This window comes from Leptopilina heterotoma, unplaced genomic scaffold (genome assembly GCF_015476425.1).
Source record: "Leptopilina heterotoma isolate Lh14 unplaced genomic scaffold, ASM1547642v1 Lhet_92, whole genome shotgun sequence".
NCBI lineage: Eukaryota > Metazoa > Arthropoda > Insecta > Hymenoptera > Figitidae > Leptopilina > Leptopilina heterotoma.
The window spans coordinates 1,820,451-1,836,338 of record NW_025111199.1 but is presented as its reverse complement, the minus strand read 5'-3'; the positions used below and the strand labels follow the sequence as shown (position 1 = coordinate 1,836,338).

The following is a 15,888-nucleotide window of genomic DNA, read 5'->3' as shown; positions in this document are numbered from 1 at the left end:
TATTAAAAAATAAAATACACCATTGGAAAGAGGACGAAAAAACCTTTCAGAAACATATTCTAAAAAATTTTTCTATTATAAGTATGTTCAGAAAAAATTCACAAAGTAGCCGGTGTTGGCAAAATTGGTCAAATTAACCCCCCTTTACCCCCTCCAATTTTTCGAAAAAATCAAAAATATTTTTTGGGTCACATTTCTACTTGATAGAACAACAAATTCCTCGAGTTTCAAATTTTTTCAAGAAGTTGAAATTTCAACTTAGGACATTTCACGTAAAATGCCTCATATATCCTTTCATGTGCTTCATAAGTAGCATGTAAGTCTAATAATTCCTCTTTTCGTGACTTTCTGCTCTCCTTAGTCTCAAAAGTGCTACGCTTATTCTACTAATCTACGGTAACCTAGAGCGCGCTCCGTTCATCGCGATCGCTAGTACAGCGAGGACTTCGAATTTTGCTCTGAAAACTTTTGCAGCCTATTTTTGAACACCTTAACTAACAATTTATGCAAAAAAGAAAAAATCGATTTTTTCAGACGTCTAATGTGGTTTCCCCCCTTAAGTAATTTTTAGTTTTATTTAAGTATTTTAACATTAAATACTATTATAAAAGGGGCCGTTCATAAACTACGTCACACGATTTTGCATAATTTTTCCACCCCCCCCCCTTCCCACGTCACAAATTTAACATGCTTTAGCGCCATTTTTTCTATAGAACATCACAAAAAATTAATTCCACCCCCCCCTCTAAGGCGTGACGTAGTTTATGGACGGCCCCAAAATACTTTGAAATTAACTGTACAGATGGTCACTCTAAGCTTTAAATTTTTACCAATTTTTAAGAATTTAAAGTTAAAAATCACTAATCAAAATTACTTTCAAAATAAGTCAAAAACATGATTCTGAAACTGGCACCTTATTATTATGGCACCTATTTATTACCTTCAAGACTCTAATTTTGAACTGAAATAAAAAATATTCTTTTTTTGTTTAAGACAACATAAACTTTTTTATAATAAAAAACTGGGTACTTGTTTAAGATTTATTAAAAAAATATTAAACCATGTAAAGTATTTCTAAAATTATATTAATTTTTTAATAAAACAAGGCAAACTCAAGGACGAGATCAAGCATTTTTAAAATGATTCTAGAAAGTTATTTAAATTTCTTTACAAGTTTAATTGTTTAAAAAGTAGATAATGTTAGTGACTTAGACGGGAAAGTTGTTAATTTATTACTTGCATTTCTTAATTACAATCATAAGTGTTGATAAACGTCGAAAAGTGATACAATAATTGTTCTGTGTTTATGTGATTAATTAATATTACATATGTGAATGAATAAGTGAATTTCAGAACTGTATGAACAAGTGGAAATTATTTTTTTTATTTTACAGAAATATACAATTTTTTTGAAAGTCAATGAAATTCTCAAGCAAAGTGCTAGAAATTTTCATTGACTGCTTTTGAAACTCTCATGCAAAAGTACTAGACTGTTTCTAGTATTTTGTGTCGTATCCAAAAGTCAAGCACTGAGTCAATGAAAATTTCACGTACTTTTTTCCGTGCACTAATTAATTTAAGTTCAAAAATATCTTTAAGGACTTATTGAACTAAGAAAAGTAGTTAAAAAGTAGTCAAATGTACTAAGAATTTTTTTCAGCGGCTGACGCTAGAAACGGCTGACCGTTTCTAGCGTTACACTTTTGGCCAGCCACTGGTCAGAGTTACAGGCCAGCCACTAGACTGGAAAATAGACGGTCTGGTCTGACTCAGGCCAGCACCAGAAGATTTTTCTACACGGACGACGCGCGTAAGAATAGTGCAGTAAAAATTTCAAAAAAACTTTTCTTAAAGAATCAAAAAACACCATTTTTATATTTACACAATCTGTTCAGTACATAATGAAGTTTATTAAAAAAAAATTTTAAATCCATCACCATCTTCATATAAAAAATTAACATTAAAACATTATTGTTTAAACAAATTGTTAAAAAATTAAGTTTAGTCATTTTTAAAAATAATATTATTTAAGTTCAATGTTTTCTCTATAATTTTGAATAACAAAATTTTTTTCTACGTTCAATAGTTTATGAGATAAAAATTCCTGAAAAAAGTTTCTAAATTATATGATTGCAAATATCCTGCAAAATGTAGAAAATTTTTCAAAATTTTTTTTTGCACACTTATTAAGGACCCTATACACTATCAAATTACAAAGTATAAGTAAAATCAAAATTTCGTCAGTGCATGGAGCCATGGAACGCCCCACATAAAAATTGCCATTACAAAAGAATTTATTGAGATAAAATAAATAATGATAAATTTATATTTTACTGAGATTTGTTATAGAAATCACTTTCAAATATTACTATGTAACTACAACATATTATTTAATATTACTAATAAATAAATAATGTAATTGTTCCTTGTGCACTGAGAAAACATTATACTTAAATGAAACACAAAAATAATGTTAGACTATTTTGTTTAATTGAAATTAGTTTGTAAGTTTAATCTCAATATACAGAAAATATCTACTGCATTGATTCAAAAGTATTATTTGTTTTAATAATTATATTTAATTCAAACATATTTTTTGTTACGGTTTAAATAAAAGTTATGTTTAAAAATTTTATGTTTGAATCAAACTTAAAAGTTGACTACAGATAATTTAAAATCAATCACAATTTATGTTTGATTTCAATATATAATCTCTTAAGCTGAACCAGAAAATATGTTTAAATTAAACTTAAATATGTTTGACTGTATAGCAAAGATATTTTAAGTTTGATTTAAACAAAATTTGTTTGAATCAAATAATTTTTTTTCTCAGTGTGGGCTCCCATTTAGCCCTAGGAACTTTGATTATTATAAAATAGAATAAAAATAAATAAATTATTTTATTATTTATTACATATATATATATATACAAATATACACTACATATATATACATATATATATATATATATATCCTGCAAAAATATAAAATATAATATATATATATATTTTAGATAATTTTCATAATACGATTTTTATATACCACTATTAGATTTCTATCAGGTCTTTTACAGCTCTCTTTAATGATACATATTATTCTTTTGGAATATGTATATTAGGATTCCATAATAGGTCATTTTCACGAAAAAGCGGACATTTTTGTTCGTGCGTCACGACATTAAAAATAGTATATCTTTGATACATTATGCTGTAAAATTGAAATTTGAATTAAACATTTTCTTATATTTCTTAATGCATCGTAGTTAAAAAAATTACTTTAATAATAATAGTGACGCATTTAATAAATAGTGACGCACGGACGCTTTTTCGTAGAAATGGACAATATTGAAATATAACCATCTTTAACAAAATATTCTTTAATATACCTATATCATATTTCTATTCTGATTAAGATTTCTTATTCAATAAAATCCTAATACATCCGAAAGAATAAAGTATACAATTCTCATTATTAAATTAAGGAAGTAACTGAAACCTGATAGTGGCATATAAAAGAAAATATTTAGTTCCAGATAATATTTTTTGAAGGTAATAGACTTCTATAATAGATCTCAGTAAAATATAATTGCATTATATTTTTTAATAAAATCGTTACACGCCATAAAGCCAGGGTGGCCGCAAGATTGACTTTATCAACTTCCCTGACATTTCCCTGACATTTTACTGACATAACAACGAATTTCCCTGACAAAAATTTTTTTGTTTAGAGCAAAAAATGTATTGCATGACCGTTTTAATTTTTTTAATTGCCCTGACAAAAAAATTTTTCCTGACATTTTCCTGATTTTACTGACAAAAAAATTTTTTTCCTGACATTTCCCTGACTTTACTGACAAAATATTTTTTTCCCTGACATTTCCCTGACTTTACTGACATGTGGCCACCCTGATAAAGCGAATTTCGCGTTGTGGCCCTTTTTAAATTTCCACAACGCGTTTTGGACTTTTTTTGTCATGCCACAACACGAATTTCGCGTTGTGGACAAATTGAAGGAGCCACAACGCGTTGTGGTCGAGATTTTCGCTCAATGAGCGTTTTCGGTCTTTGAGCCTAACATATACAATTATACTATACTGTAAGATAATTCTATTGCATTCATTTTACGAAAAAATATATTTTTTCCACAAAATTAATAACAATAAGAATTTGTGTATTTAAAATATAATAAATAAATGAAAATTTTATTTTTAAGGTATTTTACTAAGATCAGATTAAATTGATTTTTGATTTCATGGAAATGGTTTTGCAAAAAACTCATTATAAGAAAAATGAATAATATCTGTTTAATTATTTACAAGCAATTAACAATGTTTTAAAGTTATTTCAAGAAACTATAACTTTATGCGCATTCTTCTAGAAGTATTTTATAAAAGCAATGAACACTTTATGTGATAAATTAACAAAATTATCAGTTTGTTGATTAAGATTAACAATAAGTGTAATTCCTTCGAAGATGTGCATTCGTGTAATTAATTTTTATTTTTGAGACCGAAAATTAATTTTATTAATTTTATAATTTAGAATAATTTACTACATATTTATAAGTTTGTGTTAAAACTAAATTTTTGTTGATTCCTTTGTTTATGTTGCAATGTCGCTTATTTTACAATGTGGTGAGAGATTCCCTCTAAACGTGTGTCCCAGTAAGAAGTAAGGAATTGAGAAGAATTGGACATTTTTAACTTTTTACAGAAAATGTTAAATTATCAATTTTTTTGAATTCCGTTTCTGTCCAATTCCTATGTATTCCTTTTTGAGGCAAAGATTTCTTGAAAGTGAATTCCAATCAATTCCGTTTTAATATTTCTTTCATTTTTGAATTTTTGTGAATTCCGAAATACTGTGTGATACGCGGTAAGTTTAATTCCTGTCTATTCCGTTTTAATATTTTGTAATTTTTTAATTCCTTTGAAGATTGCAACACTTTGAGATAAGTGCTTCTAAAATTCGGTAGTCATAGTACAGTTTAAATAGCTGAGTGGACAAGCTGTTTGTCTCCGACAATGAAGCTTGAGGGTTCAAATCTTCGAACCGTCAAATTTTTTTCCGCTTAAAATATTAAAACGGTATTCAAAAGAATAAACTTAGCTTCTTTTCGGCTTCTCCAAATGAAAATGAAAAGAATTGGTCACAAACAGCATTCAAAAGAATTAAAAATTTCGAATTCTTATTAATTCCTTACTTCTTACTGGGTAATGGTGTAATTTTTTCTAAGGTGTGTGACGGAGGGTTAAATATATAAAGTTATCTTATTCAAAACTTCATTGTTCAAATAGTAGTTTATTTTGGTAAAAAGAGTTTTGTTTTTTATTTTTTATTCTCAGCTGTTATTGAAGACTGTTAAGAAATTTTCAATAATAATTATGTAAATTTTTATTTGATGATGATAAACATTTTTTAAAATTCTTTAAGCTTAAAAATAATTTATTTTATTTAAATATGTTTTATTACATTAAGTAATCATCTAAAATAATGTTCATGTGTCAATTAAATGGTATTTGCATAAAATGCTGAAATCTTTCGTTAGAACATAATTTATTTTATTTAAATAAACATTTAATTTACGATAATCAATTAATTGATTCCAATAATGGAGTATAAAATAAATTATTTTAATATAGAAAAAAAATTACGTTAAAGACTGTTATATTTAATGTCTTATCTTCTATCTATCTATATTAATAAAACTTCTGTCTATACATTGCTCCAAGCTTGAAAATTTTTATATATTTTTTCGTTTTGAGACATTAGAATTCGAAAAATGTAAAAATAAAAATTTCTGTCTGTCTATCTGTCTGTATGCAAAACTTTGTTTGCGCATCAATTGAAAACGGTTTAACCAATTAAAGTGAAACTTGGCAGTTTATTAGGTATTAACGTAACTTAAAATCATAGCTTTATCCGATTAAAAAATATTAACTTAAACGAAAGTTATAACATTTTTTCAAAAAATTACAAATTTTTTATTTTTTGTAAAATGAATGCAAAACTATCCTTAGCTAACTTTTTCAGATAAATACAACCCATTTCTACAATAAAATTTAAAAAAAGACGAATTTTGAAATTTTTTTTCGTTTTTTTTAGATCAACTTTTTTCTAAAAAAAATAGTGATTCTTAATTTTTAAGCAAGCTTTTCAGGAAAAGTTAATAAAGTTTCTTATTTAAAGACCAGTATGTAAAGTAAGAAATTTGCTACATTAGACAAAAATATTGTTTCATATTCAGTTTTTAAAATCATCAAAGTTATGCACGAGTTAACAAAAAAATGTTCATATGATTTGAATGTATCACTGCTCCTCAAAGGGTTAAATATTGATTAATTCTTGCATCAAGTTGGTATTAATATTTTCTGATTAATTAATTTGTATTTTGGGTAATTTTATTTTCAATTTTATCATAAAAATAGAAAAAATTAGGGATTTTAAATCTACAATTTAAAAGTTCAAATATTTTGCTTCCTCATAAAGGAAGCTTTGTAGGGTAAGTGTGGGTATTTCTGCGAATTTTTAGTGTAGGTTAACTTTGCGAAGCTCGTCTAAGTTTACGAAAAAATAAAATGCAGTTTTTTCAATTACAAATTAAAGTTCAATTATTATATTTTCCAAATCATTAAACTCAATCAAATTTCGTTACTTATTTGTATTTAAAAAAGTAAATTAAAAACTAATTGTCAACACATGTATTATTGTTGACTCGCGATTAATATTGTGTGACATTTATCAAGGAAACACCAATTATTGTGCGAGCATTATTGCAGAAAATCAGGTGTCGCATAGAGCGCTGGTTGTCAAAAAAGAGGTTATGTTTAGTATGCGTTGCGCAGTAAACGTATTTAAAAATCGCAATAATACTAACATGCAGTAAAAATTCTGCTACTAATATAGTTTTAAGTATTATTAATTGAAAATCAATAATATATGGGTAAATTAATATATTTTTCAAATAATAAAGTGTACTTCTTTGATTAGTAACACTGAAACGTGTATACTATAGTGAATATTGGAAATATCAATGGTTTTTAATATGTATTCATGACTGCCATATTTGATAATTTCACAGAATTCTGTCATAATATATTTCAAATTTAAATAAATAAATAAATAATTGTCGGAATGTACATTTTTATGAGCTATTCTATCAAGTAAGATTCAAAATAATTTTTGTAATTATTTTGAAAAAATTAGGCGTGTATTTCAAAATGAAAATAATAATTTTTTAAAAATCGCAATAATTGTGTCACTCGCAGGAATACCCACACTTACCCTACTTTAGTACTTTATACATGCACAGGAACTCCCCGTATAAATGTTCTAAATAAATAAAAAAAAATTTCTACGTATTTTGAACTCCGAAGTCCAAAAAACGGATTTTAAAAATTTGTCCCGATGTGTGTGTGTGTGTACTAACATTACATTTACCTCAATATCTCAGAACGAGAAAGAGCTAAAGGCCTCAATTTTTTTTAAATTGTAGGTCTCCCCGGGGGACATAAAATGAGAGTATTTTCAGCCCGATTCATGAAGTTTAACTATTTTTTTTGCATTTTTCATTTTGTAAAAAAACGTTTTTTGGACATTACCTAAAAAAATGTTAGGACACTTATAAATGTTTTTCTTTAGTTTTGTAGAGTTTTTTCACACGCATCTTTTGAGCCCTAATTGAATATTTTTCGTTCATATTAACCGGAAATATTAAACTTTAAAAAATCAAAAATTTTAGAAAATAAGACTTTTTTGAAAATTTTGTTGAAAAATGTAGAAGTTTAGTTTTGTTTTGTATTTAGTTTTGTAGAGTTTTCTCAGACGCATCTTTTGAGCCCTAATTAAACATTTTTCGTCCACAATAACCGGAGATATTAAACTTTTAAAAATCTAAAATTTTGAAAAATAAGACTTTTATAAAAATTTTTTTAAATTATGTAAAAGTAACTTTAAAAAATTATTACTAACTTGAAGAGCATTAAAAAACGCTTCGATTGACCTTTTTTTTAACCTGATTCGGGCAGAAATTATGAAATTATTGGTATTTGAAAAATCAAGAATTGTGGAAAATATCATTTTTTCAACATTCTTGTTTATTAACTTATGTGTAATTATTAAACTATTATTACCATCTTATAGAATATATAAAAACACATTTCTTGGACCAAGATTTAATGATTTTTAACCGTTTTATAAAAAGTAATTCTTATATTTCAATTATTATTATTTCTATGAGGAAGCAAAGTGTTTATGAAATGAACACCAAAATTATAAAAATGTACAACTTGGCAGCGGTTTTTATACCTATATAGAAATGAAAATATTGATATCTAATAATCATTTTCATTCTACTTCCCCAGTAGCACGTAATGTTCCAGTAACATTGGCAACATTCAATAAGTAAAGTATTTTTGAAGAGCCCAAAAAAATGAACCTAAATGCTACAAAACAGAAGAAAAAATGTTGAATTTTAGGAAATTCGGTTTTTCGAATTTTTGATAATTTTCAATAATTTTAAATTTTTGACCAAAGAGTGGAGATTATTAAATAAGTAAAGTATTTTTGAAGAGCCCAAAAAAATGAACCTAAATGCTACAAAACAGAAGAAAAAATGTTGAATTTTAAGAAATTCGGTTTTTCGAATCTTTGATAATTTTTGATTTTTTACCAAAGGGTGGAGACTATTAAATAGTAATATTTTCCTACCGAAATAGCTATAGAAACTAATTATTATTTTTTCCGGTCAAATTAAATTCCTGGCTATTTCCTGACTTTTCAAATTGGTAGATACACTGTTAAATGTATTGGTAGAAACTAAAGCACATAATTGATTTGCAACAATTTCTAAGTCCAAACCTCAAATAATTTTTTATTACCTAGAAATTAATGTTTATAATGATTATAAACAATAGAAAAAACACGTTTTTAACAAAAAATTATTCCTACTTTTTTGAAAACATTGAACTCACAACAGGGACGTAACAAGGAACGAATTGGCCCCCCCCCGCAACATTCCTCTTAAGGCGACTAACATTTCAAATTTACAATTATTAATGAAAAAATTAAACGTAATTTTTGAAATATTCTTAATAATATTTAATTCAATGCACTGAAAATATAAAAGTAATTACGAGTGTTTTGAAGTTTCTTAACGTATTTGATGATTTTTTAAGGAGAATAAAATAATCAGCAATTCAGAAGTATAGAATAAAATGTGATAAAAATATTAATAATAAAAAGTTAGACTGCTTTAAAAAATATATTTAAATATAATATTTTTTTTACAAAATTCATATAATTTTATTATTCGGTCTAAAATTTTCAAAAAATTTTTGTTGCCAAAGCCCCCTCGCAATGCGGGGTTTTGCTGTGTGGAAGTTACGTCCCTGACTCACAGATGAGTTCAAATCCTTGACGGCCCACACGATGGATCCTTGTGGATGGCCCACATTATTGATTTGCAACAATTTCTAAGTCCAAACCTCAAAAAAAATTTTATTCCCAAAAAATTAATGTTTACAATCATATGTTTAAAAATATTGAACTTACATAAGGGCAAATCGCCCTTATCAAAAAAGGATCGCCCATCAAAAATTTCTAAGTCCAAACAACAAATATTTTTTACACTAATAAATTAATGTTTATAATGCTTATAAACAATAAAAAATGCATTTTTAACAAAAATTTATTGACACTTTTTTTTAAATTATAAAAATATTAATTAGTAGTTAGGACGTTAGGGAACATTTACATATTACGTCACGCAAATTTGTGAAATTTTTAATTCCGTAAGTCACATTTTGTTACATAGAAATTTAGAAATAAATAATAAAAAGATCCACATGAGGGCCTTATCAGGGCCACATCTGGGTCCCACTGATCAGTTTGACAAACATTTTTTTTGCATGGGTATTTACATCAATTTATTTAATTAATTTAAATAATATATTTTTAAAAATTCTATTTTTTTATGTCAAAAATAGTCCAATTTAAAAAATATATACTTAATATTTTCATATGCGTGTCTGAATTGCGTCCTTTGGGACACAGAAAAAAATGCGAATGGTAAAAACAACCACATTTGTGTAGTTAGAAAAAAGTAGTTAAAACTACCATATTCAGCAGCATTTTAACTACACTTCCTCAGTTAGTGGAACCAAAATGAAGTAGTTGGTTTTATGTAGTTAAAATAACTACTTTACGTAGTTGAAATAACTAACAGATGCTTGTAAATGGCTCAACTATAGTGTAGTAGTAAAAACTATTGTTAAAAATAGTTAATTTTACTATTGTGGTAGCAAAAATAACTATTTTGTATTAGTTGCAAACAAAATGAGACTTACTGTTTTTATATAGTAAATACAACCTCTGAAAGTTGTTACTTTTATGATTTATGAAGTTGAAACAACTATTTCTTACTAGTTGCAGGGAAAGAAAGAAATTTACTGTTTTCATATAGTAAAATCAGTTGTTGAAAATAGTTAATTTTACTATTTATGCAGTTGAAAAGATCTTTTTTTTCTACAGAGAAAAAACGTGAGTGGTAAAAACATTCACATATGTGCAGTTAAAAAAATATAGTTAAAACTACCATATTCAGCAGCATTTTAACTAAACTTCCATAGTTAGTGGAACTAAAATTGAATAGTAGGTTTTATGTAGTTAAAATTACTACTACACGTTATGATTGTGAATAACTCAACAATAGTGCAGTAGTTAAAAGTACTGTTAAAAATAGTTATTTTCGGAATTTCTGTAGTAGAAATATCCGTTTCTTGCTATTTGCAAAATAAATTAAAATTTACTGTTCCAAAGAGTAAGAACAACCGCTGAAATTTGTTATTTTTGTGTTTAATGTAGTTAAAACAACCAATTCTTACTAGCTTTTAATAATTTATCTCTATGGTGGTAAGAAACATTTATTTTTATAACTACAAAAGTCATAAAAGTAACAATTTTTATGTTATTTTTACTATATGAAAATAGTAAGTTTAATTTTTTTATAACTAGTAAAAAGTGGATAATTTTACTACAGAAATTCTGAAAATAACTATTTTCAACAGTACTTTTAACTACTGCACTATCGTTGAGTCATTTAAAATCATATGCTGGCTACATTTCAACTAAGTCCTTGAGCTTAAAAAATTAGTTACTGCAACTAAACGGAGTAGTTATTATGACTGAATCTAAGAAGAATGTCCTCAAGTACAATGCCAGTCATCGTAGCGTGCGAGCGTGGTTAGGTGGTTAGGTTATCGGTTTGCGAATGTTAGGGTCGTGCGTTCAATCCCCGGCGTTTGGGGATTTTTCTCTGTTAGGTGTATAAGAATTTAATATATAAATTATATATGAACAAAAATAGGTAAGAGAAAATATAAAAAAATGGACCTCAATAATAATAAAAAACAAATAAATAATTTCATTTTACTACTTTAAATAGTTAATTTAACTATTTTTTACAGTTGTTTTAACTACAATTTGTTACGGGCGCCTATAGGAACTATGAAAATTTAGTTACTGCAACTAAATGAAGCAGTTAGTATGACTAACAACAAATAGTTAAGATAACTGTTTTAGTAGTTAAATTTACTGTAAAAAATGGTATTTATTACTACATTTTACAGTTAGACTAACTATTCTGTCATAGTTCATTTTACTAAATAATGTTACGGGCGCCTATAGGAACTACAGGAAATAGTAAAAAAGTAGTCAAATTTACCATATTTTTTTTTGTGTGGACTAAGGTTCGATCCCCCGTGCGTGCAAGATTTTTTAATTTTAATTTCAAGTGTTATGTTTACAATGTTTGTTAATAATGTAAAGCGAAATGTGTGTTTAAATAATAATTTATTGATTAGTAATAAATTAAACAAAAACTTGGTTTATTAAAATTAGTAAAAAAAAGTTGAATAAATTCAAAAAGGATATTTTTTTAAAGTAAATGCAACAAGAATAATTATTGAATAATTATTTTTTTGTAGTTTTAATTTTCATAGTATGTTTAAAATTAATAAATATTTAAATTAATATTTAAAAGCAAACATTTTCTGTTATTAAAGTGCTTAAATAATTTGGTATTTTCAGAAATAAATATTAAAAAACGCCAGATCAGAACCCCACTAGGGATAATCCTATCTAGCCCTGATCAGGTTAGGCATTTTTTATTTAAAATACAATAAGAAATGTTATAAAATTAAATTTGATAAGGTTAGGAGAAAAAAACTGTTTGGTTGTTTTAGAAGTGTAACGTGAGAGTGGTTCTTTTTAAATGAAGATATCAATTTCGTTTAAGTTTCTTCCTCTTTAAAGAAAGAATTAAAATTTTAGAAGAATTTTTTGTTTAAGAAAATGTTATTAATGTGTTTTCTGTGCTTTAATTTACGAGGCAAATTTTAAGAAATTTTAATTAAAAAGTAAAAATTTAATTAAAATTTATTCACATTTTTGATACAAATATAATTTTAAAACAAATTTTTATTTAAAAATACAATTTTATCAATACTCTTTTCTTGCTTAAATGTAAAAAAAGTTTTAATGAATATTATAAAGCAGAAATTTCAATCAAAGTTTCTTTCTTTTCTTTACCAAAAAAATAGAATTTTGTAAGGAAATTCTATTAAAATGTATAATTCAAGAATTTTTTCTTTTTTATATTAAAATAAAGAATAGAATTCTTTTTATTTGAAAAAGGATACAATTTTGTCAGTGTCTTATTTTCCTTGATCAGTAAACCAATAGTGTCTTTAAGAAATAAAATTAAAATGAAAATATCAAAAGAAGAAGATATTAACAATTTAACACTGACATCTGTTGAGTAAAATACAAGACAATATGTTCGCATTTTATAATATTTAACATATCTTAAACACACACATCGCATTATGCAACAATGTGCATGAATGAATGAAAATCCACGAATGTTCAATTTTCAATTCTAATAATTTAATATACAATATTTAAGTAATTTACTTTAATTTTTTTACTCAAACCGAATCTAACCGAATTCGATTAACCCAATTCGACAGGGTAGGAGCATACAAGGAATAACTTTTCATTCGGATGGTTTCTTCCTATTAAGTTGATACAAACTTAATGAATCCTCATAGAAAAATAACTAGTAAATTATTAATTATCTAATACAATCTCTCAGGAATTAGCAACAAAATTTTATAATTTCGAATTCGAATTTAAACCTAATAAAGAATTAGAGGCACTATTTGTATGGAAATTGAAGTTAAAACTTATCTAATTTTCTAGGTAAAATGTATAAGAAACTTATTTGCCATTTAGTAGGTTCTAATTACTTTTTATTAATTTCTATTAGACATTTTTAATAGTGAGAAGTACCCTGCACATTAAGGCCACATTTGGACCAATGAAATATCACGATATATTTTTATTGTTGAAGAAAACTGTTGTGAGCTGCATAAACACCCTATTATTAATAGGGACTGTAATGGCAATTTCTATACGGGTACTCTTGTTTATTTACTTTATTGACTGAAGTGCCCTTGTTCAGATATTTCCATATACACGTGCACTTGCATAAGAATCAATCGGTCCTTTAATATAAATTCTAATTTATTTATTTCTGTAAGTGGTGAAAATTCTTTCGCTTCGTAACAACTTTATTAAATTTTTATACTCATATAATTATATATTTTAATAATTTTTCTAAAATTAACATGTACGTAATACATAAAATAATCAATATATACAATATACATATAAAAATTTGTTAATATGTATATAAAATGTTTTTAATAAAAAAACAATTAAAAATTATTTTAAATTAATTAAAATTTTTAAAGAAATTCTTTTTAATATGAGTTTTGAGATATTTCACAATGTTACACTTACGAATACTTTTCTAAATGTGTAGAAGAATATTAAGCTGAAGTAATTTAAAAAACGCGGGATTTTAGCTCCAGTTTAGAAGATATTAATAATTCCAATAAAATACAACAAAAAGTACAATAATCAATAAGTAATCTGCTAAGCTATACTCACCGGGGAATTTGTCTTAGATCTCGCTGTTTGCTTTTAACATCACTGCTAATAAACCAAATTTCTAAGAGTTTCTCTGCACCTTCAAAAAACTGTGTATTTTCACTATTGTTTTTATTAGTAGCCGCCATCATTTGACAACTGAATACACGATAAGTCTAAAATAGCTTAAAATGTTAAATTATATGAAATACGAAAAAAAAATTCTAATACTGTATTGTGCTTTTCATTTTTCATCTATTTTATATTGATCGTGAAAAGATAATGGTATGTCAGAAAACGAAAATGAGAACCGAGGAAAAATTCACACTGACTGCTTGAAGTAGAATTGCTGTCGTTTTCCTTTAAGCATGTTGTCACACACGAATACTAGCAAAAATTTCAACCACGTCTACTCAACGATAGCTGTAATAACGCAAATGACTAGCGCGTGGCGCATCAGTACAGCGTCTCCATCGCCAATCACAGATATAAAACTACACATGCGCAACTCTTCAACAAAGCTCAGACGTCTCCAATAACGCTTTATACTATGCTACATATATAAGTAACAATTATTTAAATCTCTTTTCGTATATATTTACGCCTCTTCAAAGCTTTTAAACTTATAAGATAGCAAGTTATTTTTTTAATATAACATTAAGAGAAAAGTTATAGTCTGAAATATAATAAAATGAAGATTACTTTTTTCATAATTTACGTGAGCTTTCAATTTTATCAATTTTATCAATTTTATAAATAAAGAAAGGACAGATTTTTTCATTACATTTTAAGATTTATATTTTCTTAATTTCTATTATAATTGCAAATTATGCTTTCTAAATTTCACCAAGTGGAATTTCATTTACTCAAATATATATAAGTCGCCCTCTTGTTCAATAACTCAATATACACTTCTAATATAAGTGAAGTCTTAATGAAGGTAGAAATTTCACTTATCATAAATGAATATACACTTATGAATAAAAAATACTCATAAAACATGGAATCTTTATAAAAATTTTAAATTAAAAATTTCGCAGAGATTCATCCTACTTAGGGCAAAACTAGTCAGGGCCTTGCTTGTTTTCTCGACATTTGCAACATTAACAATAATTAATATTCTTATAATACATATTATAAATATTATAAATATGTATTATTATTAATAAAAATAGATAATAGAAATAATTATTAAAATTTCTTACTTTGAAATAAGTTTTAAAAAATATTGTCCTCATTTTCTTTCATTATTATTTTTAACAGGTTATTCTATTTGAATTCTAAGTAATCATTATTATTGTTATGAATTATTTACTATTTAAACTTACATTATTAACATTGAAAATAGAACACTTAGAACTACAATTTTAAAATCTCGCATGCATGGAGGATCGAACCTTAGATCTCGAGGACGCCATCCAAATAGGCACACCGCAGAGTGACGCAAGCTTGGAAGGCGTGCATATACTTAAATACTTTGTTTTAAATTATGGGACAATGGTATCCACTGTTTTAATAATAGGTCTCGAATAGAATGACTTTTTAAACTGTTTTATTTATTTAACTGTTTTAAAAAAAGGCGACTTTTTTTATTTATTTTTAAAAAATGCGACTTTTTCGACTAAATATTACAACAAAGTACAATATTTTTTGGTATAAAATGCAACTTATTTCAATTTTTCTAACCTTTTCGACGTCTCATGTCGAAAAATGTTATTTCAAACGTCAGTGTAATATAAATCTATCTCAGAAACAAGATCAAAGTGAAGTTAACTGACAAATTTATGCATTCCAATTCTAATTCATTCTTCAATTCAAGATAATGCTATCTCAAAATTATATATAATAATCGTCGTGATTCCAGATTTCCGGATCTCTGTCCACACTTGAAGTTAGT

The 15,888-nt window shown here is 26.0% G+C and overlaps 1 protein-coding gene across 2 annotated transcripts in view; it reads right to left on the bottom strand.

Moving 5' to 3' along the window:
• Nucleotides 1-14,576, bottom strand: part of LOC122511963 (S-adenosylmethionine decarboxylase proenzyme) — a 58,461-nt gene extending 43,885 nt beyond the window's left edge. For both annotated transcript variants that reach the window (XM_043627546.1, XM_043627545.1), the window contains exon 1: nucleotides 14,013-14,576. In XM_043627546.1, coding sequence (XP_043483481.1) covers nucleotides 14,013-14,143 — 131 coding nt within the window. In that variant the 5' untranslated portion in view covers nucleotides 14,144-14,576. The remainder of the gene's footprint in view (nucleotides 1-14,012) is intronic.
• Between the last annotated feature and the right edge of the window lie 1,312 nt (nucleotides 14,577-15,888).